Source organism: Halichoeres trimaculatus, unplaced genomic scaffold (assembly GCF_033239565.1).
Source record: "Halichoeres trimaculatus isolate MK-OKI-2021-1 unplaced genomic scaffold, fHalTri1.1 fHalTri1_scaffold_12, whole genome shotgun sequence".
Taxonomy (NCBI): Eukaryota; Metazoa; Chordata; class Actinopteri; order Labriformes; family Labridae; genus Halichoeres; species Halichoeres trimaculatus.
Window position 1 is genome coordinate 32,418,261 of NW_027437190.1, and position 13,638 is coordinate 32,431,898.

The following is a 13,638-nucleotide window of genomic DNA, read 5'->3' on the forward strand; positions in this document are numbered from 1 at the left end:
CACGTTGTCATAACAATGCACACGTCTAGACAGACGTTACGTATTATTTTTCTCAAGTTTCGCAATTCTAGTTGAAATGGAAACACCAGCAAGGTGCAATTGTGCTGTTTTGAAGCTTCAGAAATATTGCTCTTATTTTGTGAAAAAGTGTAACTGAAACGCAGCTATTGTGAACACCAAAATTACGGAAGAAGAGTGGACTCTCTTCTTTATGTCTCTCTTCCTGTTTTTGATCCCAAAAAACAGACAAAACGTACTTTGTGTTCGTGTTCATCTCATGCGCTCCATCCTTTGATCCTCTCCATGATCTCCGCCTTCTTTCCTCATGATGGCGCCGCTCTTTCTTTCTGAACTACTGCAACACATCCTCAGTAGGAGCGTGAGCTGCCTGAACTTTTCTGACTTGCAGCGTCTCGCTATGTCTTTGTCATCTCACATTTTCTCCACATATCCATGCTGAGCTCTCATCCAAAGAGCACACTGCTCTCACCCACAGTAGTTTACGAGCAGGATTTTGATTGACAAGCTTCACCAGACGCCACCTCCCTTTGCTGGAAAAAATAATTTACTTCTATAGACGCAGTAAACAGTAATTGACTGTCAATGGCAGGGAACACAGACATTTTAATTAATATTGACTAGTTGAAGAAAAAAAAGATTTACAAATCTTCTCTTTTTCGTGTATTCATTTGATTAGTCATGCACTATAATTTTGTAATGCCCTAGAATTCAAATTCTTTATGTGGGGACCTTAAGCAGATATGAGATTAAAATGTGATTTATTAGATTAATTAATTACAAATCCTGTAAATAATTAGATTATTTTTTAACCTCCTGACAGCACTATTTATCACATTATGGCTGATGAATGTACTTGAAAGTAGTGTCCACAAAAAAAAACATCTTCTGAACAAAATAAACAGGATTTTGTTGTTTAAACTTGTATATGAGAATATTTAATGATTTAGTCTTTTACCAAAATCTGTTTGAATTGAATTGAAAATGTGATTAATTACGATTAATTAATTACAAATGACATAATTAATTCAATTAATTTTTTTAATCAAGTCCCACCACTACTTTTAATGATGTGAAATCAGTATTTTCCAAACAAAAATGTATATTTAAAAAAAATAAAAAAAAAACAGAAGGACTTTTTACATCAAAGGCTAGCTGAATCCTCCCATGACCAGAGGCATCCCACCATCGAGGGATATTCTCCTGGTTCACCTCCACTTTCTGATGCACATGCATCATCGCCGGGCCTGTCAGTCTGTCGCTGGACATGGTGGATTTAATCCATGTCTTAAGTCTTGGCATGGCTGAGAATGACCTCTTATGGGCACAAGTCATCACAAAAGTAAATAAACTGGCTTTGATCAAATGATTGGACAGGCCAAACTAGTGCTGAATTATCTAAAAAATATATATTGTGGTCACCTAGGTGTAGATGGACGGGGATGTGGTCTACAAAGTGCTAATAATAAAAACACTCTAGTTTTTGAATGGGGTTTGGCCCGCTGCCTAACGCGTCACAGGGCGTATTTGTGGGCACAAACAGAACACAGGCACAAACAGAACACAAAGCCCGCGGATGTTTACCACAATTTACAATTTACAAGCACGTTTCACAGAGGTTTCAAGTTTTTAATGAGTTTGTTTTATTCAGTCGGGCATATTTGGGGAAAAAAAAAAAAAAAACTCTGAAAAATTGGTGCCTATGCCATCTCACATCTTCTCCTCATATCCATGATGAGCTCTCATCCAAAGAGCACACCGCTCTCACCCACAGTAGTTTACGAGCAGGATTTTGATTGACAAGCTCCTCCAGACCCTGCCTCCCCCTGCTGAAAAACAAAAAAATTAACGTCTTTATAAGCCAATGGCAGCAAATGAGCTAGGAAGAGTGAGTTCGCCTGCTGCTGCTTCTGCAGATGGAGTCCCTCAGGGCGCATTATTAGCTCCTCTACTCTTCCATGCTAACACATCTCTGTCACTTCTCCAGATTTTTTCACTTACATTCCTTCAAATCTGATCTCAAAATCACTGATTTAGACTTTTCCTCATATTTTAACATTTTTATCTCTGTGTTTGTTTGTTTATGATCTTTGTGTCTCCTTCATAAGTATTCACAAACAGTCTCTAAAAAGAAACTGTGATTTAAATGTTCATCAGTCGTCGTGGTAAGTGTGATGTTGTGCTGTCGTGAATATTCTTAAAAACATATTTATCAGATGACAGCCTGGGCTGTGGTGGTCTGTGGCGGGTAGCAGATGGTGTGTTACTGAGAGGGACGTGTGTTGATAGCGTACATTACAGTGTGTATATATAACTGTGTGTGACCCTCAAATAACTGAGGAGGAGTGTAAAGCAATAAGCCCGGAGAGGAGAGGAAGTGGAGGAGGAGGAGATGAGAGCAGCAAGTGTGAAGCTCTTGAAGAAATGAGTTTTCACTCTTTAAGGAGGAAGACTGAAGCCAATCTGCCTCCAGTCTGTGGAGAGGACTTCAAGATTTCTCTTAAATGAGTTTCAGTCAGCAACACGTCTGAAGGTTACGAACGCTACGGCAGAGATTTATTCTCACAGCTTGGGCTCATTTTACAGCACGGCAGATTTTTGCCCGTGGCTTTAATCTGAGTGATGGATGAGAGTCTGTGTCTGAGATTCAAAGGAGGAAGCAGACGCAGCAGAGGTCTGTTTTTACCCTAGAGTAGAGGTCTTCAACAGGGGGTCCTTGATATTTTTGGTTCAAGTGTGTTTTAAAGTAATTTTCCCCCAAATATTTCAATTTTTACTCATGTTATTGTCTTTTAACACACATCAATAGATGCATGAAAGCCAAAGTTGTTATATTTCAGTCAGAAATGACCACATTCAGCAACAAGGTTAGGGTTAGGCACTATGAGCCGCTACTTTTTTCTCACGCTTTAAACCCTGCAGTTTATTTGAAAATGCGGCTAATTTATAGAATTTTTTTACAGGCACCAGGGGGCGCTCTTTAGGTCAGTGTTTCCCAAAGCATGGGGGTCTGCAGAATAACTTCAAAATGATTGTAAAGTGTGCTCTATCACTGACAAACTTTATCAACAAACTGGGATCTCTTGCACCAGCTACATCAGCTATTTTTCCGAAACTCTTACCTAATTAAGTTTTGTGCCATAAGATCAATTCTCATATGATCTTGACATGTCTATCACTTCATAGTTTGCAACAAATAATAATAAAAAAAAATTGAAAGGAACTTCAAAAAAAAAAAAAAAAACATTTTGGTGCAGTGGCGTGCACAGATTTTTTAAGGGCAGGGGCAAAAAGAAGAGAAATATGCATTTTGGTCACCCAAAAGAGCAATTTATCATATTTTGACCATCCAAAAGGCAGTTAAGTGTGTTTGGCCAACCAAGAAGGCAATGTGGCACACGTTTTGTCTCCTGAGGGCACTTTAACAGGTGCTTTTGGGCCATGAGGGGGTTGGCCACCCTACCTGGCCCCCTCTCTGTGCACACCCCTGCCATGTGGACAGCATTTCCTCAAAGTTTGCAAAATGAATTACTTGGAAACTATAAATGTAGCCTGATTCTATCGTCGTAAAATACTTTAAAACAAATTAATAAAGGGGTCCGTGATCCAAAAAAGCTTAAAAACCTCTGCTTTAGGTTGAATTCATTCAACAACAATTATCTCCAACAGTCTTCTATGGAGAAAGGCAAACTGAGCGGCCTACAGAAAAAGACACAGACCTATTTCATTTTCATGTGGGGCCCTTTGTTTTAAACAAAAATAAACGTTTTGGACACTGTTATTTGAGCATCCTGCTAATTTAGGGTTAATCTTTAGCCTGCAGAAAACATATAGGCCTAATTAAAACAACAAAGTTATTGTATACCCAGTGTCACCCTTTAGCTTATTTTCAATTTACATTTAAATTAAAAAATGAACAAAAACAGAAGATAATTTACGCTACACTTGTGGACTTGGTCAGGAAGAGCAAACAGACAGAAATGGATGCTAATCCAGGATAAGACCAGGCTATGACTGCTAAAGGGATGCGTCCTCCTGAACATATGGCTTTCTGACACAGGCATGAGTTAATATTGTCTCAGTGATAGAAAAAAAGGAGCCAGGTGTTGGAAATGAGGTGAGGTGTATGACATACATCTAAGTGTTACATCTACCGTTTTCCCACACTGCTATCCTGACAGGGTACATTTTCACACTGCCTTACAGGGTACCTTTTACTGTTCACCTCAGTCAGTTTCCCACACTGCGATCCTGACAGGGTACCTCACAGATAGTTTGTCACTCAAAATGATGTCTTAGCTCTAAATTTCTCAAATACTTAAATTACTTCTTGTAAGAAATGTGATGCTATCAATCTGACCAAAATACCTTGATATGAGTAATCTGACTCCATTCTCCTCTCACCTCTTTCCGCACAGTTCGTTGATGGGGAAGGATCAGGAGGCGTCCTGGTTCTCAGTTGAACACAAATTTATTAACAATAGGTCAAGAATATGCATTTACAGAGATCTCTGGTGCAGCCTCATTTCCCTGTTCCCTACATGTTGCAGAGACAGTTCATGAGACTGACCCTGACTCTCTCTCTCAGCACCAATATATAGTCGCTAACAGAGGTTCTCTAAAGAATGTAGGTTGAGTCGTCTTCTTATTAGCTCTCCAGGTGTTGTCCCCCTCTGATTGGCTGCTGGCCGTCCTCTGTCTCTGTCTGTGACTGGCATTCATCAAGTGGGTGATCAGCCCCCCTTCACTTATCTGTAGAGAAACTGTTAGAAACACAAATCTCGCTTCCTTCCTTCCTTTAATTGTTTACCTTCCTCACTTCGACTGAAACACCTCAACTCTATAAAAGTAATAACTGACTTGCGTTATTAGTGTTACACAGTTACTTCTTTTTATTATTGGGTATAAACATTAACTTCACTTGTGGTCACTTTCTACTCTGGGTGCTCCATAAAATCCCAGGAATCCCCAGCCCCCCTCAAGTGTCCTGCAATACATACCCCAACAATAAGCACATGTGTACAACCAAGTTAGTAAAAGCACATCTGTATAGTATTGTTAATAAAAACATGTCTACATGGGCTTTATATCTTTCACAGGTTTAAGCCTATGCATACTATCCTTATATTGTGATGGACAAAATGCAATGGTGTGAGCATCAGCCTGACCCCTTTCTGTATAAACATCTTGTGTTACAACATGCAGCTTATAGTCAAGTGTGCCCAATAGTCCGGAAATTACGGTAAACTTTTCTCTAAATCTGTTCTTCGATGATGTGATGGGGGAACGTGACATCATGACTGACCGTTGACGCTGTAACCAAGGTGTGACTGATGTTTCCTATCTGTGCTCCTCCTCAGGCGTCTCCAGCCGCCCTGGCTAAGAGCGTGCTAGCCGAGGTGCCCAACCAGGTGGTGGATTACTACAACAGCAAAGGCATCAAGCCCAAAGTGCCCAGCGAGTACCAGTCTTCCAGGCAGTTCGGCCCCTGAGCTCGGCCTCCACGGCTGCCTCCAGACAGCACAACCACCTCAGACTGAGAACAATGTTTACTGTGTTATCCTCTTTGTCAGTGCGATGCTAAAGGTGCCGCATGCAGCATTTTACCGTGAAGACAGGACCACAAGAAGAGTTAACTCTCACAGGACGACCCGATGACAGTTGAAGTTGAAAGTTGAGAGGCGTGTAATTTATCATCATCCTTTTGAAATAAGAGGTTTAAATGTTAGCATTAGCTCTTTTCTAATGGGAAGCATGGGATAACAGAGGCCTCCACATCTAATGCTAACACTGAATTCATGCTAACTGGCTGCTAAAGGAGCCAGTGGTGATGTTCTGTATGATGTCTAAATCCAGGTGTAGTGATGCCTGCTCTACACATATCAACAGGATTTTTTTTCCACAGAAAACGACAGTCTACAAGTCCTGTGATAGCTAGTTAAGTCCACAATAGTTGGCCATGTAGCGTTTCTTTGGATATGCATGGAGGAGCTGTAGCTAATGTGTTTCTTTGTGTTGTGCTTGTGGTCGTCCAGTACAGGTTCAGAAACATCATTATTCACAATGGAGTGAGAGATATCAGCTGGTCCACGTGCTAACTGAGTCAGAGTGAGTCTTTTTCTGACAGCAGTTAGTTTACCTCAGCTACAGGTGACTGGGCCTTTATCCAAACCAGGCCTTTATTTAAACCAACCTTTTTTTTAACCAGGCCTTCATTAAAGGTCCCATATTCTGCTCCTTTTCTGCAGTTTAATCTGGATCATTGATGTCTTCATGAAATGGTAGTAACATGTTTTGGTCCAAAAAGCCAATAAATCAAGCACAGCAGCATTGTTTCCAGGCTCTCATAGCCCCTCTGTTCAGAACGCTCTGATTTAGTGGGCGTGGCCTTCATATGTAAATGAGCCACCGCTGATACCGCCCCGCTCTTCAGCGTCACTGAGAGCGGCGCCACGAGCTCCGAGTGCACAATGTTAAGAAAACAGAGAAGCTCGTTTGCCGTAACATTACAGGCTAAAACAACAGGCTAACCGTAGCTAAAGTTAGCATCCTGAAGCTAACACAGAGACAGAGGGGACACTGAGGAAAAGCTCTTCCATCTGCTCCACAGCACACAGCATTTAAAATACTCACATTTCCAGGGTCCCAGGTTTGTTGGTGGATGGTTGGTAATGTGCCTGGATTCAGGACCAGTCTATTCACTAGCCCTCTGTTGTACTGTCCAAAGTTGGAAAAGCAGTCGGCCGTGAAGTGACTAGCACACACATGCTCAGTTTTACTGAGTGTAGCTGGAACATTTCCTTGATAAATGAACTCTAGACACTTAGTCTGTCTTCTTCCGAGATGGGAAGCTTGTGCATGGAACTATGTGGCTGTTTACAGCTAAAAACAGAGCAGTGATGGCTCTTCAACTTTGGCATTCTTGAGTGGGCAGGGGAGGAGGTTCAGGGGGTATCTGCTCCGGTGGACCAATCAGGTCAGACTTGCTCCTGATTGGTCAAAAAAGGGAATCGCTGACGTCGGCAAATCCCCAGAATCCAAACAGCTCGTTTTAGGTCAGGATTTTACATTCACAAGCTCTACTAAGTTCAGGTTTTGTCGTTAAATATCACATTTTGTGGACTGGGAGGAAAGACAAAGACCCACAAATTTCACTAAAAGACTTAATAAAGTGATTTTTGCATAATATGGGACCTTTAAAACCAGACCTTCATCTAAACCAGGCTTTTATTTGAACCAGGCCTGTGTTTCAGCCCAGCCTTTATTTCAACATGGTTTGTGTTTGTACACGGCCTGTGGGTGAACCAGGCCTTTTTTTAAGATCAGCTCTGTGTTCTTTCACTTCACTGAGACATTTGTAATCTGTGTTAGGAGATATTAGCAATTTACAACGATTTCTTTAAATGTAGCCGTAAAATGCTAACAGTAGGACCTTTAGCATCCACTGTGCATGCAGAGCCTCCAGAGGCTGACCTGACTGTGACATTCAGGAGTGTTTTACAGCACACTAACTCACAACACTGACCAATCCCACGCTGTTTCCTGCAGACAGCATGCCGGGCAGGAAGCAGCTGATGAAGGAATGTATGAACCCTCCTTTGGCTTGTTTTTATAAAAGATTATGGAGATTTTGCTAAATTTCGTAAGATTCGTACGTTGTAAAGTATTTTGGATGTCTGCCAGATGAACAGGTGGTCGTCATCACCGACTGTTCTTTTCTAAAGGCAGATGCATGAGCTGTTGTTTTGCATGCAAATCTCCATGGGGGGCCTCTGGGTCTGTGTGGTCTCTGTTTGTGAAACTTTGACTATTAATGATGTTTACAGTTCACTCGACGACGAGCTCTTCTACTCTCAGCATGATCTCAGTGTGGAAATGTTTGAGTAGACTTAAAAGCACAAACTCAGTTTTTAGATCATAGTGAGATTTTTAGTCCCTTTGTATCTCAGCACCTGTCCAGCTCCTGACCTGAGCAGCCTGCACCTGTCCACCTGAGCTGACCTGACTTGATCACCTCTCACCTGTCCACCTTTCAGCTGTCGGACTCTGACCTGTCCACTTCTCACCTGAGCTGGCCTAACGTGTCCAAATCTCACCTGAGCTGACCTGACTTGTTCACCTCTCACCTGTCCACTTCTCACCTGAGCTGGCCCCACCTGTCCAGAGAAAAGATGTTAGGAAACACTGAAAAAGAGGACAGGTTTTTGATGGGTGTTAGGACACACAGAGAGAGGGGACAGGTATTGGTCAGGTATTGGTCAGGTATTGGCCAGGTACCGGACAGGTATGACACAGGTTTGGAAAAATTATTGGACAGGTGTGGGGAAGGTGTTGGGACAGGTTAAAGATAACTATCAGACAGGTGTTGGACAGGTGTTACACTAGTTTAGGACAGGTGTTGGACATGTGTTGGACAGGTGTTGGGCAGGTATGGGATAGGTGTTAGGCTAGGTACAGCACAGGTTTTGGGAAAAGTGTTGGACAGGTGTTAAGACACAGACAGAGAGGGGACAGGTGTTAGGAAAGGTGTAGGACAGGTATTAGTCAGGTATTGGCCAGGTACCGGACAGGTATCGGACAGGTTTCGTAAAGATATTGGATAGGTGTGGAGAGGGTGTTGGGACAGGTCAAATATAGCTATCAGACAGGTGTTGGACAGGTATGGGATGGGTGTTAGGATTGGTATAGCACAGGTTTTGGGAAAAGTGTTGGACAGGTGTTGGAGAAGAATAGGACAGGTGTGGGACGATTATTTGACATGCATTGGCAAGGTTGCACAGGTATTGGACAGGTTGTGGAGAAGTTTGGGACAGGTATTAGGACAGGTATTAGGACAGGTATGGGACAGGTGTTAGGGTAGGTATAGTGTAGGTTTTGGAAAAAGTGTTGGACAGGTATAGGTGTTGGATAAGAACAGGACAGGTGCGAAACAAGTATTAGACAGGTATTGGACAGGGGCTGGACAGGTTGTGGACAAATTTGGGACAGGTGTTTGGACAGGTGTTAGGACAGCTATTGCACAATTTTTGGAAAAATTGTTGTACAGATGTTGGACAGGTTTTGGACTAGTGTAAGGACAGGTGCTGGGTCACAGAGGGTGGACAGGTGTTGGATAGTAACAGGACTGATGTGGGACAGGTATAGGACAGGTATCAGAAAGGTGTTGTACAGGTTTTGGACAGGGGCTGGACAGGTATTGGACAAGTATGGGACAGGTGTTAGGACAGGTGTTGGACTGACTTCTGATAATAAAAGTTTTATCAGTTCTCTCAGCGTCAGAGTTTTTTGGTCTTTTGTTTGGAGTGAATGGATGAACACAGCTGACTGAACACACACACACATAACAAATCATAAATATATATCTCCACATCGATAAAGGAACGCCACCTTCAGATAAATCTGTCTAAACTGAGCTTATTGTCCTTCCTGCTTGTCTTTTGGTTCAACCACAGATCAGTGTCCTTCTTGATTTCAGTCAATGTGTGCCACAAATTCTGACAGAAATCTGGGTGTCATGATCGATGACCAGCTCCTACCTTAAAGTGATACTTCGGGTCGGAACAAGTTGGGTCCTATCACAAGGTTTAGGGCAGAAATTACCCCTACAGCAGTGTTTTTGTGCAGCAGAAGCCCAGAGCGCTCGCACCAAACACCCCCTCCCTGCTCCTCTGCAGGTTTCCTCTGCACTCAGACGGGGCCATATTTTACTTGACCAAAAACACAAATAAACGGACTCTCACCGAAAAAATCCGATATCAGTCTGCATTCACGCTTTATTTAGAGAATTTTCAGCGTGTTACTTTCACACAAAAACACCGCTAAATAAGGCTCTAGTTCTCATCAACTCCCTCCAGCAGGCCTCCCTGCATGTACATTTTAACCTCTGAAGATTACCCAGAATGCATTCTTGTCAATAGATGGCTCCTGCCTACCTGGGGTCCCTCATCCAGGTCTACACTCCTTCTCACACTCTACACTCTGCTTGTGAAAGACGCCTGGTGCTCCAAGCCCAGCGCGGCTCCAAATCTCTAGCCAGACTCTTCTCCTCTGTTGTTCCCTAATGGCGAATGAATTACCTAACTCTATACGATCCACAGAGTCCCTTTCTACTTAAAGAAATGTCTGAAAAGTCATCTGTTCAGGTTTTCTTTCTGTCTAAATTCTTGCTTGTGTTGTGCGTCACTTTGGACAAAAGTGTCTGCTAAATGAAACTGTGATAAACCAAGACCAAGTTTTAAGAAACACCTTTAACAGCAAGTCTGAGGACGTGTTAATAACTCCAGGCTGTGAAGTTTGTTTCCAATCCATGTTTACTCGTCGAACTCCCCGAGTCACAAACAGCTGATCCATGTTAAGACCTCTCATGTCCCTTAAACTCTCTGACTGGAGTGGGCCTCCATTGAAAGTCTGCAATCAAAACAGGTTCAGCAGGTCGTTAATTACCTCAGCCACTAACGAGGAGGTTAATGAGGAGCAGCCAATGAGAAGCCAGCGTGAGGGTCTCTGCTGTGACCAGGAAACACAAGGTAAGAGCCACAAATACCACTCAGAAACTCAACAACAATCCAACACTGGGTCCACAACACTGAAAGCATCTTCATCATCAAACAGCAAACAGCAAACACGCGTGTTATTAGTCTGATCCTTCATGGAGGTTGGTTTCCTTCACAGGAAGTGGAAGGGGCTTAAAAGTGACCTCGATCTGAGCGACGACACTGAAGACGTTGACAACAAAACACTGAGAACTGACACTTTAAAGAGATCCTCTGGCTCCGAGGAGATTAATGTCTTTCTGAGCTGTTATAGAATGAACTGTGTGTGTGTGTGTGTGTGTGTGTGTGTGTGTGTGTGAGTGTGTGTGTAAGTGTGTGTGTGTTGGCAGCTGCTGATACTGGACCAGGATGAGAGCCGAGCTGAGTGACGGCTCGCTGCTCCGCAGAGAAACTCATTATCATATCCAACTAAACGCTTGTGCCAGCAGCACACTCTCTTATTCGCTCACACACACTCACACACACATACACACTGTGAAAGCTGGCTGAATATTTCCTGTGTGTGATGATTTTTCCTCCAGAAAAGCGGGCGTTATCAGGAATTCAGAGTGAATAATTAAATCAGTCGTAACGTTCGTTCAGCAGAGGAGGAAAGTGAGACGGAGGGGGACGAGGTCAGAGCTTCTCAGCTCCAGCTGATCTAAATTTAAAAGACATCAATATGGACAGGGAGGCGCAGGGAGGCGCAGGGAGGAGGCGACAAAGGCAGGGAGGACAGGGAGAGGAGACTCATGATTGTTTAGTTTGTTTATTTGTTATTTTTGTTGTTGTGTTGACGATTATTGGCGCCAACAGGGAGTTGGAGTTGTGAAGGTTTCTCTGTTTGTTGCTCCAAAGACTTTGCTGCTTGTGTTACCAAACATGGGGGATTAGAAATACCTGTGTGTGTCTATGTGTGTGTGTGTTGAGGAAATGAATCCAGGGTATTCAAGTGATTGCAGAGAATAATGAGGTCTCCCTGCGGCTGTGTGTAAACTCATCACGAGGACGCTCTGAAACAATGGCCTCGCCGTTATTTATCTGAGTAATCCCCCGTCTGCTGCATTGTCCGCGGCGAGCTGCTCATTACGGTGACGTTACGAGTCCCAACGCCGCTCGAATCATCTGTTAGAGACAAAATGCTCCAATGTCTGTTTATCTGCAGGCGAGGCCCACACTCTGCCGGCCACGCCAAGAAGAAAGTGAGACGGACGACGTGGTATTTCCACGTTAATAGCGTCCTCTCGTTCGATACGCCGCCACCTACAAACGCTGCTGCTCAGCCGGGGTCGTTAACGACGCCACGCTTCACTGAGGCCGTGTGATTTATGCCGTCCTGGAGACGAGGGAAGATGGATGAGGGGCTGCAGGTTGAAGGAGCTACCTGAGGAGGTCTCTGAGCTGACTTTGACCCCTGCGCTCAGACGTCCCTGGGGTCGTTGTTACAGATTCTTAATGATGGGGAAGCTTCTCTGAGCGCACAGCCGACAGAAATAAACCAACACAGAGTCAGAGACCAGAGTCTACTCCACGCTATCTAATCCAATTAGCATATCAGAAAAAAACACATGGTTAATTATACATGCAGAGTGGACAACATGTGTCTATGTGTCTTTGATTTTTTTATATAGTGACACTAAAGTAGCACAACTACAAATAGCATTTCTCCACATTTGGCCCCAAACATCACTTTTCCCGCAGATTTAGAGAAGTCTTTATGAAATGTATTTGTCAAATATTATGTATAAATGTTGAATGTTTTATCAAAATATTAAATGTTATTTATAAATGTTATAAATAAACAAAAAATTACTTTTTAGAGTTTGAACCAATTAAAAGAATGTCAGATTTTAAGAAACTGAATTTGAGAAAATTACTTTGCAATCAGGAAGTGATGTCAGAGAGGCAGTTTGATACAGTAAACTGGGTCAGGGAGGTTATGGATTTGGTGGATATGTAGAGCTGAATGTCGTTGGCGTAACAATGAAAGAGAATTGAAATGAAATGAAAGAGGAGGGGACCGAGCATCAAACCCTGAGGGACGCCTTGGGAAAGAGGGGCAGTAGAGGAGGAGCAGTTGTTGATGAAAATGAATTGTTTCTGGTCACTGAGGTAAGAAGTCAGCCAGGTGAGGGCGCAGTCGGTGATGTAGAGAAGAGATTTAAGGCGGGAAAACAGGATGGAATGGGTGATTGTGTCGAAAGCGACCGTGAAAACTGCATGATGATACTTAATGTTTATCTAACATCTCTAAATTTTGAGCAAAGATTTCTAAAATATTTGCTTAAATATCTAAATATGAAGTCAAGATTTCTACATCTTGAGGTAAGATTTCTCAATATTAAGCTATTAAGCAAATTCACACTCCTGCCCATCAAAGCATCAAGTTTCATAACAAAAGTTTGAGGAAGCGATCCAGCCAAGTGGATTTCGAAAAAGTCAAACACAGTTGGCTAAATAAGGGGTTAGAAAATAAACATACTAAGTGCTGTGATGGCGCTGTTGAAGACAGCGAAAAAGTAGAGCTTGACATTCTTAAAATCACGCTGTGCTGGATTGCTTCTTGCAACTTATTTTTTGGTATTTTTGGCAGGCAGGAGTGTGAATTTACCTCTTAGCTAAATATTAAGAAATCATAACTTAACATTAAAAAATCTTAGTGAACATTTAGAAATTTTTCCTCAAGATTTAAAATCTTGATTAAATATTTAGAAACCTTTGCTCAATATTTAAAAATTGCAGCTAAATATTTAGAAAACTTGACTCCATATTTAGAGATCTTTGCTTAAAATTTACAAATCTTGACTACATATTAAGAAACCTTGGCAAATATTTAGAAATCTTTGCTTAAGATTAAGAACAAAAATTAAATGTTTTGCAGCATAGCTAAATATTTAGAATCAGGAAATTAATTGTTTAACATATAGATAAAACATTCAACATTTATATATAATATTTGATGAATATTTTTCACTAATATTTATCTTAACTTGCATAAAAAGTGATGTTTTAGAGCTAGACCACTGCACAATGTGGAAATTACGTATATTCAACGTCATTTTGGACATCCAAATCAGGTCTACTGAAG

At 42.1% G+C, this 13,638-nt stretch overlaps 1 protein-coding gene across 2 annotated transcripts in view; it reads left to right on the plus strand.

Moving 5' to 3' along the window:
- Window positions 1-9,244, plus strand: part of cpne4a (copine IVa) — a 53,039-nt gene extending 43,795 nt beyond the window's left edge. Inside the window, exons 16-17 of one of the 2 annotated variants that reach the window (XR_012599350.1) lie at window positions 5,379-8,258; window positions 8,556-9,244. Coding sequence is in view for 1 of the 2 variants with exons in the window: in XM_074683315.1 (XP_074539416.1) it covers window positions 5,379-5,510 (132 nt within the window). In the remaining variant the exon portion in view is untranslated. Of the gene's footprint in view, window positions 1-5,378 lie in introns of both variants that reach the window. The other variant, XM_074683315.1, reaches the window with a different exon arrangement.
- Window positions 9,245-13,638: the final 4,394 nt, after the last annotated feature.